Raw genomic sequence first — 15,337 nt, 5'->3', positions numbered from 1 at the left:
ATTATGCACTATATTAAACCATGGCACCGAGTCCAAATATTAACAACTGGGAAGCTAGAGTTGTGCCCCATAATCTCATCCAACTGTTTTTTTTCTTGAATTCCCATTCTTCCACTATCTTCATCAAATCAACATAGAGTTCCATAGCCAATACGTCATAAACGCCGCTTTCCCTAAAGAGGGCGACATTTTGAAGTTCATCGATGTTCTTCACAATTCTGCACTTCAATATTAAATTGTTCGTATTAGTTGTTGGCTGGTCATGATACTTTATGATTTCTTTGTTAATTTGTACCTCATCCTCCCCGTCAGGCCATGTTACAGAAGTTGGAATAACAGTAGTATCTGGATATGATTTCTGTCTTTTTATTGAGACGGGTGTTATGCGATTCCAGTCTGGATCAATAGTTTCCGTTGTAGCAACCGAATTAAAGATCACGCGTCTATTATTGATGTAGTTAATAATAGGCTTTAACTCGTCAAAAGATATTACAGTCTCTCCATTAGATAATGTAGGAGCTGACTCTGGGAATTTAGCTTTTAAATCTCTAAAGTTGAATTTCAAATCCATTACCATGTATTTATTGTTTTTCTCTTCGTCAGAATCTTGAGATTCATCTTCAACATTAGGTAACATCAAATCGGCAATTATTTCAACAGATCCCTCTTCAATCCAGTTGAATGAGCTGGATTTATCCAACCCTAAATCCTTGACGGAGATTCTATCCAATCTTAGTCTCGTAATTCTCTTCCAAGGAGAAAGATCTTTTTCAAGATCTTGTAGATATGCTAGCTTGTGTTGTCTTTTATGAATTGTGAATAAAGAATGATTAATCGCCCCAGTCACCACATTAGCGTTAAAAAAGTCCGAGACGCACCATTCAAATCTAAGTCGATTCATATCCATATTGTAGATTGAAATACGGTAGTCTTGATTGCCATCTCTCAATGTAAAGCAACTATCACAAACTTTCACTGCACCTAAATGGTATTCTGGGTTACTGAACCAACCAACTAACTTGTTTTCATTGACATCATTCAGGACCACTTTCCCATGCATACCCAGCACAGTTAAATTATCTATTAGCCCATGGCCAGTCATCCATTTGCGCACTGAAAGCGTTATGTCTACCTGATTAAACTTCAAATCGAATTGTAATTGGTCAGAGGGCACATCAGACTTTCCATCGGTTACTGTCCTAACTTTGACGCTACGGAATCTGATACAACCTTTCTTCCATTCGGGTACCAAAGCATCTTGAAATTCAACATCACAACTATCAATATATTTGTTCAAGGTGTTTCCTACAAACTTCCCTACCATCTCTTTTGCGAAAACAGTATTGAATGTAAACAATACTAAGGAAACAAATGTCGTAGTCCCTAGGATAACCCAGATAATCTGCGATATTATAAGCCAGGAGAATAACGTCGATAACTCATCAAAACTAAAGGGCCTATTACCCCGGATCAAGAACCATTTCGTATTTATTTTGAACCTGTCATAAAACCCTGTGGCTTCCTTTAATAGGGTGTGCTTCGTACTAAGCTCTTTCTCCTTCTGCAACAAAATATTCTGTATATGCATATAATCCGTGCTTTTATTTAATTCATCCATATCATGCTTCTCAGTTGCATATGTTCTCAAAAGATTATGGGGCAGAGGAAGCAACGATGACACTTTCATCGGAGTTGGCATTCTAATCCTACTATGTGCCCGCAAGGCACAATGTCGGTTCATTACTCGACCCAATACAGTGAACATAGTACTGTTGATATCTTTGACAGCTTGTTAGGCTCTGGAATGTATATTTACGGCCTTGTTGGACGTGTTATACTCAAAATACAATTACACCGTGAATATTCAATCCTTATTCCAAACGAACATTTAGCGTTAAGGTTAAGCAATTTTTCAATATTAATAGTGCAATTGTAATTCCAGTATTCACAGACATAATCAAAAAAATGGAAGTTTTCGATTTTTACAAGCGATTTAGAGGGGGTTTAGAGTCAACATGTCATCAACCAGATAATAAGAGCTCTTTGCTGCTGAAGGGCTACTTCTGGGGCGTTTTACATATGTTTTGAGTTCAGATTTGAAGTTATGTTCACGTGACTGAATTTCTTTTTTAATTATTAGCACAGTATCAAAATTTTTTAGAAAAATGAGAGATGAGATGACCCGATGAGCAGGAAGATCAGTTGAAGCTTTATCTTGGAGTTCAACTGACTTGTTTCAACCATTAATGGTGTGCTTCTTCGATAATAGTCATAGTTGTTTAAATTCAAGGTCATAACGAATATACCACTGTAGGAGCTATTGTCATTTCTATCCTTTTAAAAGAATATCGTTAATATAAGAGAAAGAAGATAATAATTAGTATAAATGGTCGCTCCAACTGCTTTGAAGAAAAGTGACGTTTCTGAGGGCACTGTGCCTGTTACAACAACTTCTCGTATTGTTGGTGTTGATAACACTGAAAAGATCGATGAAGACGATGATGATGCTGATGTACTAATAGATCAGGACGGTGATGCTATGCTTGTTGATGAGGAAAATAACGAGGAATCTAACAAGAAGAAAGAAGACGCAGGTGTAGTGCTAGATGCCGAAGGGAAACCAAGATTCACTAGTGCTGCTAGCTCTGCTCAAACCAAAGTGAAACTAGAAAGCAGAAAAGTTTCTGTCCCACCACATAGAATGACGCCTCTTAAAAACAACTGGTCCAAGATTTACCCACCATTAGTCGACCATTTAAAACTACAAGTTAGAATGAACTTAAAGACCAAGTCTGTCGAATTAAGAACCCATCCAAAGCATACCACAGATCCAGGTGCTCTACAGAAAGGTGCAGATTTCATCAAAGCATTTACTCTCGGTTTCGATTTGGATGACTCCATTGCTTTGTTGAGATTAGACGATTTATATATCGAAACATTTGAAATCAAAGACGTTAAGACTTTGCAAGGTGACCATCTATCAAGAGCAATTGGTCGTATTGCTGGTAAAGATGGAAAGACCAAGTTTGCTATTGAGAATGCCACCAGAACGAGAATTGTCTTGGCCGACTCTAAGATCCACATCTTAGGTGGGTTCACACATATCAGAATGGCAAGAGAATCTGTTGTGTCCCTTATTTTGGGTTCTCCACCCGGTAAGGTTTATGGTAACTTGCGTACTGTCGCATCAAGACTAAAAGAACGCTACTAAGTTTTCCCAATTTGGTGTGGTATAACAAGATTATATACTGTATATTATAAGAATTATTTCACTTTCGGATCGAAAATGGATTCAATCAAAAATATTAAAGGCCAGTGATTCTTTTATGGTTTGTTGTTCTTATGTGGAATACCATTTAGCTAATTCTTGAACTTCATTTCAACGACATATTTTTCCAGTTTCTGTCAATCTGACAGAGTGAATAAAAAATAACGACAACAGCAGGACTCGAACCTGCGCGGGCAGAGCCCAAAAGATTTCTAATCTTTCGCCTTAACCGCTCGGCCATGTTGCCAGCTTATGATGTTCTGTTGTGATATGGTTTGGATGATAGTTGATTGATTAATCGCCTGATGAGGGATCGTTGATATCAAACAATATAACGAATATAATATAATCTATTTAGCTAGATCGTTGAGTATATGCGTCCTTGCTCTTCTTTCTCTTGTTGCATCCAACCTCCCCAAGAGGTCGCAACATAGCTCAGCCTTTTATACTCGACTTATATACTCGGATGGTCGTCAGACTTCGTCATGGCAACTCATTGCCTCCATGCCCTTGTAGGTTTTGTGCAGCTACCGTCCTCCACGCGCACTCAAGACCATCACGTGACCGTCTATGATCCATCTAGGTCATCCCTCTGGATACCACAGGATCCATATGCCCAGTCACTGACGTCTTGGAACTCTGCCGTGTGCTGGCTAGCTCACATGACCTCTCGTCTGGCTTGTCTTAAGTCTATCTTACGACAATGTTGGAGAACTTTTGTTAGATATATATTATTGATATGTTATCATGCTTATTCATATTTCTATCAAGGTTCTTCTCTCTGGAAGCACTTCAAAGTAATAATGCAAAGCAATCAATGTTTGTTTGCAGTGGTAATTTGTTGAACTTTTTTTAGAAACAAGTGAACCAATTACAGTGGCAACGTATTTGAACGTTTATTTTATACATGGGAATGCTTTTTATTTACAAGAACTTCAAAAACATGTGAGTGGCATCGTGCTTAGTTTGATTCAGTTTAATTTTACAAACATTAATGTGGCAAAAGCTTCCGTACATGTTCTACCGCCTTCTGAAAGGAATCGTACTGTAATGTCTCCATTTCTCCTTTCGTAAAATTGGCAAGCACGTAATCTGCTACAATTCTTGGATCTCTGGAATTTGGTCTATCAATGCCAATACCGAGCTTGTGAAATTTATCATCGCCTTTCATTTTTATCATATCTCTTAGACCATTATGACCTCTGAAACTTGTGCCAGGCTTCCTCAACTGGACGTTTCCAATCGGTATGTTCAACTCGTCGTGCAAAACCACATGTAGTGCGTCGTGCGGAAGCTTTCGCCAAACTGGTATCATAGCATGGCCAGAAAGGTTCATAAACTGTGACTTGTTGAAAAGCATCAAGAGATTTAATCTAGGTTCATGGCAATATTGAATATGAGGTGAGACGTTTGATGTCTTCAACACGGCATCCGGGCAAAATTCATTCTTAAGCATTCTTAACATAATGACTCCGGCATTATGTCTTGTACTTCGATATAACGGTTCTGGGTTTCCTAAAGCGCTAAGACATAATAGCTTCTGAGCGCTCATGACAGTTTGAACGAGCCTAGGCGGAACGTACAACCAGGGCTCGATATAATTGGAATTGTTACATTTGTTAGCATGTATGGATGATTGATTTTCTTAAATTTGATGATTAGAGTAAAGTTAACAATTTAGATAATCGAACAAAAAAGGAACCTCGCTAACAGCTATTACCAAAAATAAATGGAAACTGAACGGTAGGTTATCACAGGATTCTCGTATATTCGACAGAAGCTACACAAGAGATACTATTAATATACAACTATCTAGCCTCTTTTGAGCAAAATGTCTTCTAACAACAGGAAAAAGCTTTTGCTTATGGGCCGTTCTGGCTCCGGTAAGTCATCAATGAGGTCAATTATCTTCAGTAACTACAGTGCATTTGATACAAGGCGTTTAGGGGCAACTATTGATGTGGAGCATTCCCATTTGAGATTCTTAGGGAACATGACTTTGAACCTTTGGGATTGTGGTGGTCAAGATGTATTCATGGAAAATTACTTCACGCAACAGAAGGACCACATCTTCCAAATGGTTCAAGTATTAATTCACGTTTTCGATGTAGAATCAAAGGATGTGTTGAAAGATGTTGACATCTTTACCAGAGCTTTGAAACAATTGAAGAAGTATTCGCCGGATGCCAAGATTTTTGTTCTTGTTCATAAGATGGATCTAGTGCAATTGGATAAACGAACAGAGTTATTCGATATAATGATGAGAAAATTGAAGCAAGCTTCAGCAGAATACGGTTTCAATGACCTAGTTGGATTTCCCACATCGATATGGGACGAGAGTCTTTACAAGGCATGGTCACAGATTGTCTGTTCTTTGATTCCAAATATGAATACATACAACAACAATCTAAAAAGATTGAAAGAATTAATGGATGCCAAGGAAATTGTATTGTTCGAAAAGACAACCTTCCTTGTAATATCCTCTAGTAACACAGCAAGCGGTGAACTTTTGGATCCCAAGAGATTTGAAAAAATATCCAACATTATGAAGAATTTCAAACATAGCACTACAAAACTTAAAAGCTCCTTCAATACACTAGTGTTGAGTGATTTGATTTATGTCACAGAATTGTCTACAAACATGATGTGTTTCATCGTGCTAAATAACAACACATACCCAAAGGAGTTTGTCTTACAAAATCTTCATCAAGCTCAGACATACTTCCAATGAATATTGCATGGGAAATATTGGATCGTTATTTTATCTTTCATATATAATTAGAAGGCAGATAATACAAGTACAATTAAAAGGCTATGAAACTGTGAAATGTTTATTGGTTCTTTTTGATTTACCTCTTTTTGGATCAATCTATACTAATTGGAGAGGAGAATATGAAATAGTGTTTGACATGATAAGCATACATAAATTCTCATATGTAGTTTGTATTTTCATTTGTCTTTTCGTACTTCGTTGGCAATAGTAAAGACAGGGTCATGAGGTAAAAACATAAATGTTAACTATCATTGAATCATGCATGCACTCTATGTGATATATATATACAATAGCAGCACGGTTGTGTATAATGACAGTAACGGGAAAAGTCCTGAAGTAATAGAAAGAGGAGATAAGAAAAAAAAATACAGAGCATTTTTTAATAGGAATGAATATAGGCATTAACTTCCATCAAGATTTGTAATCCTTATAATGGTTTAAATAGTCATTACAGTCGTAATAGAGAAACAATATTGAGTGGGAATTATCGGTACAATAGTTTTAAAAATGGAAGATCTTTTGTGTTGTTTTTTTTTTGAACTAAAGTAAATCGCATAGAAAAAACAAGGAAGAACTTATATTCTTCCCCAGATTATTCTTCATTGAGAATTTATAATTCCTTGAAACAGTCTCTCTTGAAGAAAGCCAATTTCAACCAATCAGCAATAACCTTGAATCTGGATCTGGCAGATAAGATCATACCAACGTATAGAACTCTCCAGATGTAGAAGGTAATCAAACCACCACCAGTGTAGAAGGAACGCTTACCGTAAGTGATGTTGGCAATGGCCTTTTCAGCACCCAAGTAAGCCAAGGCACCCAAATGGACGTACTTGAATGGCTTGAAACCGTTTTCTTCGAATAGCAAGTCGATCTTTTCCTTTCTGGTAGCCAATTCTTGTTGGAAACCTGGGATTTTAGCCATCTTGTCGAAGACCTTAGCCAAGTATTCAGCTTGTTGATGAGCAACTTGAGCAGTTGGAGGCAGACCAGCAAAAGCGTTGTCACCGATAGCGAAGATGTTGTTAGAGCCCTTGACCAACAAGTGTTCGTCAACGTTCAAAGCTCTTGTGGAAGCATTTTGTTCAGTGATTTTCTTAAACAAGTCAGTAACGATAGGTCTAGCCTTGTTACCGGTAGCCCAAATCAAAGTACCGTATGGGACAGTCTGTTCGGTGACATTACCATCAGCATCCTTGGTCTTAGCGATCAAGTGGTCTTTTTCGACCTTACCAACAGCAGTTCTCAACATCAAATTGATATTAGTCTTGGACAAAACGTCTTGAGCGTAAGAGGTCAATTTCTTTTCGAACATGTTTAGAACGTTTGGCAAAGCTTCAACCAAATGGATTTGAACTTCTTCAGCGATAGAAGGCATGAATCTCTTCAAATCTTGGTCAACATAATCTTGCAATTCACCGGCAGTTTCAACACCAGTTGGACCACCACCAACAACGACAATGGTCAATAATCTCTTTCTTTCTGGGTCACCCTTTGGCAACAAGTTAGCCTTTTCGATGTTGGCTAAAAATCTCTTTCTGATTTGCAAAGAGTGAGGGATTTCTTTCAAAAAGTTACCGTATTGTTCAACACCAGGGATACCGAAAGTGTTTGGCTCAGCACCAACAGCAGTCAACAAGTAGTCATACTTGATTTCAGCAGTGTCCTCTTGGCTCAGACCCAAATGCTTCTCAGGTTGGTACAACTGAGACACAGTGGAAACTGATTTGATGGTAACAGTGTTTCTGTCCGGGTTGATGGAGGTAGCCTCAGCTTCATAGTAAGAAACATTACCCTTCTTCTTCAAAGCGAAATTGACCACAGGTTCGATGATAGATTTTTCATCGACAGTACCGACTGGGGTAGATGGTAATAATGGAGTAAATAAGAAATAGTTTCTTGGTGAAACGATAGAAACGTTGTACTTCTTAGCATCGATATGTTGCAAGAAAGAAATAGCACCCCAACCGGAACCCAAAATGACAACATTAGGCTTGTTGTCGGCATTGTTTTCAATCAACTTGGTAGTGGTGAATGAAGCTGAACCAGCTGGAACCTTGCTACCGTCCTTGGCAGAATGAACGGTAGATGTGCTCGAATGACGAACAGCTAGACTGACAGAACTTAATCTGCGAACAGCCAAATTTCTAGTCTGGGATAGAGATAGCATTGCAAAATGAAATTGAGATGCGTTGAATTATGATCCTTCCGATCGACAAAAACAAACAATCGTTCTATCCTTCTAAATCTGTAGTCCGTTTGGTAAAAAAATCTACATAAACTAGATAATCTTGAAGTCTTGTTTTTTATATAAGAGAAATTTTGTAAAACCGAAAAACTGAAAAAAATATTCAAAAAAAAAAAAAAACTGATTAAAGTTCGTTTTTACCGTCATATATGGTATTGAAAACTGCTCCTAATCTATATGATCTTGTTCTTGCCAAATCACTTTTTCTTGTAAACAGAGGTAACAAAGTCATCAATTCTTTGTCTTAAGCGCTACACTTGCATAAGGTGCCTTTAACTAGCATTCTGATAGTTAAATGTACCAGTGTTTTGACCGGAAGGCTTTTTTAGGGCTTAAATGTAAGCTATATGGGGTCGAATTGCTCGAAGTGTCACTCCGGATTTTCTATCAGAGTGATTTTTGAAATTCGTCTTTTTTTTTTTCCAGTTAAATGATGACAAGATGCAGGAAAAAAAATATAGGCAGACGCTAATTGATGCTTACGAGATATTCATTGACCCTCACTGCTTGACTATTACCTGTACCGTTTAAACGAATAAGAACGGATATTACAAGGAACACCTAGATATTAGACAGGTGGAGTCTTGTTTTAGTGTAATTCTAGGTGTGCTGTACAGCCGTTTGTACCATCTTCCTTTTTTGTGTATGGTTTCCCAATTATGACTTGTTTTTCAAATCTGCGTAATTTACGTTCACGCCGAACTCCGGCACGGCGGGGTAATATTGTGGTGTGTGGGTGTGGTGGGGTAAGTTTACTCGTAGGGGTTTTTCCGTGGTTGCAAACTCCTATATTATCATCAATATATCAAGCATATGCTTTGGATACGACTATTCAATAATTAGTTAAAATCTGTGAGTGTGATGGGCAGTGGTAGAGTTGGTGACAGAGTTAGTAGCACTTTCACTCTGTCTTGCTCTCACGCTTTTCCTGTCGGAGTTTTTATATTGTCTCGGACCTTGCTTGTTCAGTATCCGAAACTTGAAGTGTTTGGAATTGCAATCTCCGATATATGTCACAGTGGTATTTAGATTAGTTGTTAACGGCGAGGAATTTATCCTTTTTTTTCTTTGCCTACATATCGCTCCTACTTGCTGTCTTTTGGTCTAATGTCCGAAGGAGCGCTTTATTTTGTTCTAAATATTACTGCCAAACGTCAAATGCCAGTAGTTTACCGAATTCTCTTCGACAAAAGGTAACTAACGGACAATCACGGTAGAAAAGAAATTAGTGGGGTCGATCACTGAGTGGTGTAAGCTAGTTGAAGGTTTTTCCCCTCCATTGGCTTCATCTTCACCAAGAAAGTAGCAGGGTACCCCGCACCGGTATTTTTCAAGTCGTTTTTCTTTCGCGTTATTCCTGCTACCTGAGCATAGAAAAAAAGCCAACAGAATTCGCCAAGTTAGTGTACACTCTATAGCTTGAGACCGCTATCTTCAACAGTTAAAGTGTCACAGTCTAATGTCTACATTAATGTTTTAGATAAGTAGGACTGGATTTCATAGGATTACATTCACCGTGAGGTGCCGATGTTGGAGGAAATTTCAGTGCGGAGCCAGCCCACCCTTCCCACATCTGGAATCGAAAACCGAAGAGCCGAATATCACAAATCACGTGCTATTCTATGTAACGTTACCCGGGTGTGTCATATCGGGTCCTTCACTTGGCAGGGTAATAAACTCGAGAAAAACTTAAGAGAAATCGCATAGAGCCCCATTGAATAAAAATGAAAATGAAAATATAGAAGGCATTTTACACTTGGCACATTGGAAAGTCTAGCTCATCACTCAGTAACACTTTGCCGATCATACTTTCTAGGTTTTCTCCTTTGGTTCCAACACTATCTACTAGTTGTTCCTCACTTGAAAAACTCATATGTCGTCGGTTTTCTCAATCAGGCGGCCTCGTGTTGCTGCTAGGTTCTTGGCTCATCGCAGATATATGCATAGTGGTGTACCTTTATTTCAAGCAAGACAAAGTGATACATCAGGGACTAATGTCACTACAGAGTCTCTACAAGAAGATGAAGAAGTGATATTCTTCTCGCAGGATAAAGATATCTTACCAGAAGTGGAAATTAAACCGTTCAGGCGAACCAAGGCGGAAACTTTGATGAGATTCAATGACCGGTTTGTTCAACCATCAATCGATTGGTATAGAAAAGTTGGGAAATCACATGGAGAAAATACGGATAAAGATGAATTCATGCACTTGCTGCGTAATGATATTTCATCCTCGACTTTATTCGAAGAAACTTTGAAATGGCTCTCTAAGGATAACTATAAGCTAAGGAACAATACCTATAATGGTTATGATACACAGGAAATTGAATTTTATTTCGATCCTTCAGCTATTGTATCATCGACGTTAATGCCAGGTGATATTTGCGTATTGAAAAACTCCCCGTTTGAATTACTAGTGTGTGTTAAAACGCCGTCTGAAGCCATGGATGCCAGATTTACTTTCGCTAATACTGATGGTAACGTGGTATATGCATGGAAAACTAGTGTCCATCTACGATTCCCTACAATTTTTAATACAACCGAGTTAGAAATTTTGCAGCGAGAAAAGCTGCATGGTTACAGTCCAGTTGGCTCTGTAAAAAATGATAAAGATGTTACTTTTGTCATTCCAACTCTACCGCGGAGAATGTTGATCTCTAATGTTACGTTTCGTATTGCAGATGCCGCTGTCCAACAGTTGCCCATCATTAAAAAGAAGTTAGAATTGATTCATCGATACTTACAATCAGGATCAAGTCCATGGCAGATACCCATTTTGAAGTTAGTGGAAATCTGCTCGAATTTAGAGCTATCCAACAACATTGAAAAATCCATTGCAACAGCGTTCATGAAATCAGGCCTCTCAAGCGATGCCCTATACTCTTTGGCTAACTCTCATTTTGAATTAAGTTCTAAAGTACCCAATAAGGTGGAGTGTTCTCGTTTATTGGCTGTTTATTGGGCTCTTTTACATCAACAGGGCACACAGATGTGGGGTGAAATGACCGTTCATAGAGGTATATTCTTCCCAAGCGCCGTAACTGTACTACCCTTGACGAAGCAACACCTACACTATCATAACATCATACACAAACTCAGACAGCATGGGGGTGTTCGTATTAATAGAATTGCGGCCCTCATTAACGAAAATGACCTTGCGTCTTTGAATAAATCGTTCCCATACATCGTTCCCTTGTTACGAGACTATGCAGCTGGAAATCTTGAACACAATGATACTATAACAAGCTTAATTTCCTCATTATTCAGAAAACTTGATGAGTACAAAGAACTCAACATCAGCCGAGATGTTTGTTTCGACCTTTTGAAACGCATAAATCCATCCGAACCTCCTAATCCTCTCCTTATCAATCATGAATTACAATTGCCGGTCAATAATGAAAGAGTAAAATTAGAGCAAAAGATTTATGATTTAGCTGTTCCACCGAAGATTGAGCATTCGGCTGAAATCCGTACTGAGTACAAAGATCTAATCTGCTACTGTATTGACAGCCCAGATGCCCATGAGATCGATGATGCAGTGTCGATCAAATCATTAGGAGGTGCGAAGTATCGTATTTACATCCATGTCGCAGATCCAGCCTCCCTTTTTCCTGAAGCAAATGAAGATGGTACTACGATCAACTCTCCCGTACTTGATATTGCTTATCAACGTGCCTTTACAACATATCTTCCAGATAAAGTTTTCCCAATGCTTCCAACAACTTATGCTAGGTCCTCTGATTTGGGTCAGTTTGGTAAGCCTACTAAAGCGGTTACATTCTCAGTCGATTGCACATTTTCTAAGAGTAAAGGATTGTGTCTTTTGAAAGATTCTTTGAAAGTGGAGTTGTCAGTACTCCACAAGTCCACTCGAATAACTTATGAAGCAGTGGATGAACTGCTTGATGAACCAACCACAAAGCCTAAGTCTGGCAAACACGAAGACCTAAAAACTTTATTCTATATTGCTAAAGCATTGAGAAGGCAGCGGATAGTCGATGGTGGTGCCGTTGTTTTCGAAAATTCTTCAACAGGGATAGTTTCTTTATCCCCTGATGACAACTCTGAGTTGGTGGAAGTTTCATTCAAAGATCAAATAGAAACAAAATCAACAATTCTTGTCTCAGAACTTATGATTCTTGCTAATTCTTTGACTGCGTCCTATTTCGAGGAAAACCAAATTCCAGGTATCTATCGGGGTTACAGACCCTTGAATGTGGTTGAGGATGCAACATCTGTTCCTGAATGGGTCAAAGCCAAGACCCAAGAAAACAAAATCATTTCAAAAGCTGACATTGCTAAAATGAAGTCCTTTTTGACTAGTAGTTTTTATTCTAGTCTTCCAACGCCTCACGATATGCTTGGTACCTCTCACTATTTGACTATTACTTCTCCGTTGAGACGTTTCCCAGATTTGGTAAACCATCTACAATTGCATAGAACTTTAAAAGGACTTCCGCTTCTTTATAAACAATCACAATTAGATGGCATGGTGTGGCATATATTGACAAGGGATGTTACCTTGAAAAACGCCAGTGTTGATGCCCAAAGATATTGGACTCTAAGATTTTTGAAGAAGGAAATTGAAGATCCGACGAAAAATAACTGGAAGTTACAGATCACTTCCTTGACCGATAACGGGTATGCACATTGTGTTATCTTGGACAAAGCTTTTGCCGTTGGTCAACTCAAGATCAACCTTAACAAAAACCCGCCCCTGGTCGGAGACCAAATTTCGGACTGTGAAATATCTAACATTCAATGTCTAGATGGAATTCTTCAATTTGAACCAACATCCCGCTCCAAAATACAAAAAAAAAAGTAATAAAGCAGTGAAATGAGACATTATTTCAAATTCCTACATCATTTTTTTATTTAGTTGGAAAGCTTTGGTTTCTTTTGTGACCTTCCTTTTTTGTGTTACCTGAGTCCTGTTTCAATAATTAATTCGCAATTAACTTGTAAATAAACGCTACTTTTCAGCTACTTTTCAGCTAATACTTATATCTTCTACATCCAAAATATACCATTTTTGTAGACATTTTCAACGTACGTATTGCTCATCAATTACTTTTCGGATTTTTGCATAAAACCAACTTTTGTTCTTGCATATTTTTGTATCGTCATTATGCATTACATAATAAATACCACTAATTTTTTTTGTACCTTTTAGGCAATTGTCAACACAACTATTGTTGACATTTTGAACTCTCTAAAAACAGAACATTAAAATACAAGGCAATAGACATTATACATACCACTCCCAATGGTTGGTAGTTGATCCACATGTCCTACAGTTTTCGCAAAGCATTTGGTCAATACAGTTGAGCAGATCACGGATATATAGTTGCTTTCTAAAGGACTACTGGGTGACCCCGTTTGAAATTCCGAGACTATAGTAGAGTGAACGATGACAGAGGGAAGACGTTTATCAAATCGTTCTAGCATTCGCAACACCACGCATATATTCAACGATACTTCAAGTAAGACGAAGGGTACTAAATTCAAATTTAAGAATGGTTCTGGAACTCGGCAGTCTCCAAACAAACAGCACATATCGTCGTCTCCTCCAATATTAGAAGTTCAAAACATCGCCGATGTAGACACATCAAATACTTTTGGGCAATTCAATCGAATTTCACAGCCACCAAGTAAGAACTTGAACTACGATACTCCAAAGATCAATGTAAAACTAGAGTATCATACAATGCAAAGTTCTAAGATCATTTACAAGATAGATGTTCCAATATCAAGTAAATCAGACATGGAAATTTCTCCCGTGATAACAAAGTTGATCAACGAAACCCATGAATCAGCTGAAGCATTCAAACTTTGTAATGACAATAGATTCGGTTATACCACATTGGACGCTTTACCAGCTGTTTTGAGCAAATATATCTCCCAGAATATGAGTGTTCAAAGGTTACCACAAAGACCTAAAACAAAACATTTGTACAATAGAGTTGATCAATTGCTGGCTCAAGAAAATCAATTCTTTTCGGCAAATGACAGTATAGAACTAAGTTTTGATGGAAAAGCTATGAATAAAAATGATATCTTCAGAATTGTAGATTCGTTCTCGGTGGCATTTGACGATGATGAATATGGTGAAGATGGTGACGACGAATACGTGAAACAGCCTAGGAATATTCTCACCAGAGAAGTCACCGGTGTCTTCTAAATAAAGACGTTTGGTATATGATACTCTCAAATACCTCATTAGAATAAGATTAATATTTCTTTGATCTCTATATACATGAAAATCCTAATATCCTTTTCTTTATGTAAAACAGAAGATGTTCATTGTGAGCCCAGTTTCTTCTCTGTTAAATGTTTCTGGTACATTGCTTTGTTTGTTATATTGTCTGGTATGATCCTTTCTATACTCTCTTTTCGACAGTAAATCCAGGATTTGATTTTCTTAGCTCACGCTGTTCTGCCTTACTTAAAGCTTTATCGGCAAGCTCAACGCTCACAAGCTCCTTTATCTGAGCGACAGCACCTGCAATAGATGGTGTAGCTGGTTGATATGCGACAGATCCTCTTTTTCCGAGTCCTAAACTCTTGACCACTGCCCTAGTCTTCTGTGGAGTACCAATGACTGACCTCTGTAATGTAATTCTGTAGAAAACCATGGCTATCTTTGAAAATTATTATGATAGCTATGCTTTTAGAAACCGTTCGCTAATACCAGTAATGAAGTATAATTTCCTCGGTCGTAAGTTTCGTTGACAATATAGAGAACTATGTCAAAAAAAAACGCTCTTTTAAGAGATCTTGTGCATCATTATCGAAGAGATTAACTGGGTATTCAAACCATTAATAGCCAACGTACATTGATTTTTCAAATAGCATCAAAACGTATAAAGTGATATCATGTGATGTATATTGTCTAGCAGCTCATCGCGTATGTCATTTGGGCACTTCTCACAAACCGTCGCAGGAAAGTGCTACCTACTGAGAAAGAACCAGGAATTGCATATAAAGATCTCAAGATTATATCTCGCTGTTTGAATATTTCTTCCTGAATATGAAGTTGCATTGAAAT

General features: G+C 38.0%; 8 protein-coding genes and 1 non-coding gene across 9 annotated transcripts, besides 1 other annotated feature; 4 read left to right on the top strand and 5 right to left on the bottom strand.

Annotated features, from left to right (window-relative positions):
* Positions 1-13: 13 nt before the first annotated feature.
* MDM32 (Mdm32p) lies at positions 14-1,765 on the bottom strand (the record flags this gene model as incomplete). The annotated part of the gene is made up of 1 exon (XM_452485.1): positions 14-1,765. The coding sequence occupies one exon, from the start codon at positions 1,763-1,765 to the stop codon at positions 14-16; it is 1,752 nt and encodes a 583-aa protein (XP_452485.1).
* A 621-nt stretch (positions 1,766-2,386) lies between these two features.
* On the top strand, positions 2,387-3,211 carry PNO1 (Pno1p; the record flags this gene model as incomplete). The annotated part of the gene is made up of 1 exon (XM_452484.1): positions 2,387-3,211. One exon carries the CDS (start codon positions 2,387-2,389, stop codon positions 3,209-3,211), a length of 825 nt encoding a protein of 274 aa, XP_452484.1.
* Positions 3,212-3,433: 222 nt separating this feature from the next.
* Positions 3,434-3,515, bottom strand: KLLA0_C06424r. Its single transcript has one exon. It is a non-coding gene; the product is annotated as a tRNA-Ser (tRNA).
* A 14-nt stretch (positions 3,516-3,529) lies between these two features.
* Positions 3,530-3,971: a long terminal repeat (solo LTR).
* Positions 3,972-4,259: 288 nt separating this feature from the next.
* On the bottom strand, positions 4,260-4,820 carry PTH1 (aminoacyl-tRNA hydrolase; the record flags this gene model as incomplete). Its single annotated transcript, XM_452482.1, has 1 exon — positions 4,260-4,820. One exon carries the CDS (start codon positions 4,818-4,820, stop codon positions 4,260-4,262), a length of 561 nt encoding a protein of 186 aa, XP_452482.1.
* A 279-nt stretch (positions 4,821-5,099) lies between these two features.
* Positions 5,100-5,999, top strand: GTR1 (Rag GTPase GTR1; the record flags this gene model as incomplete). The annotated part of the gene is made up of 1 exon (XM_452481.1): positions 5,100-5,999. The coding sequence occupies one exon, from the start codon at positions 5,100-5,102 to the stop codon at positions 5,997-5,999; it is 900 nt and encodes a 299-aa protein (XP_452481.1).
* A 652-nt stretch (positions 6,000-6,651) lies between these two features.
* Positions 6,652-8,211, bottom strand: NDI1 (NADH-ubiquinone reductase (H(+)-translocating) NDI1; the record flags this gene model as incomplete). The annotated part of the gene is made up of 1 exon (XM_452480.1): positions 6,652-8,211. One exon carries the CDS (start codon positions 8,209-8,211, stop codon positions 6,652-6,654), a length of 1,560 nt encoding a protein of 519 aa, XP_452480.1.
* Positions 8,212-10,162: 1,951 nt separating this feature from the next.
* On the top strand, positions 10,163-13,114 carry DSS1 (exoribonuclease II; the record flags this gene model as incomplete). Its single annotated transcript, XM_452479.1, has 1 exon — positions 10,163-13,114. The coding sequence occupies one exon, from the start codon at positions 10,163-10,165 to the stop codon at positions 13,112-13,114; it is 2,952 nt and encodes a 983-aa protein (XP_452479.1).
* A 585-nt stretch (positions 13,115-13,699) lies between these two features.
* On the top strand, positions 13,700-14,470 carry KLLA0_C06292g (uncharacterized protein; the record flags this gene model as incomplete). Its single annotated transcript, XM_452478.1, has 1 exon — positions 13,700-14,470. One exon carries the CDS (start codon positions 13,700-13,702, stop codon positions 14,468-14,470), a length of 771 nt encoding a protein of 256 aa, XP_452478.1.
* A 199-nt stretch (positions 14,471-14,669) lies between these two features.
* On the bottom strand, positions 14,670-14,924 carry MRPL33 (mitochondrial 54S ribosomal protein uL30m; the record flags this gene model as incomplete). The annotated part of the gene is made up of 1 exon (XM_452477.1): positions 14,670-14,924. The coding sequence occupies one exon, from the start codon at positions 14,922-14,924 to the stop codon at positions 14,670-14,672; it is 255 nt and encodes an 84-aa protein (XP_452477.1).
* Between the last annotated feature and the right edge of the window lie 413 nt (positions 14,925-15,337).

This window comes from Kluyveromyces lactis (assembly GCF_000002515.2).
Source record: "Kluyveromyces lactis strain NRRL Y-1140 chromosome C complete sequence".
Taxonomy (NCBI): domain Eukaryota; kingdom Fungi; phylum Ascomycota; class Saccharomycetes; order Saccharomycetales; family Saccharomycetaceae; genus Kluyveromyces; species Kluyveromyces lactis.
The sequence above is the reverse complement of the archived record's forward strand: the minus strand, read 5'-3'. Positions and strand labels throughout refer to the sequence as shown.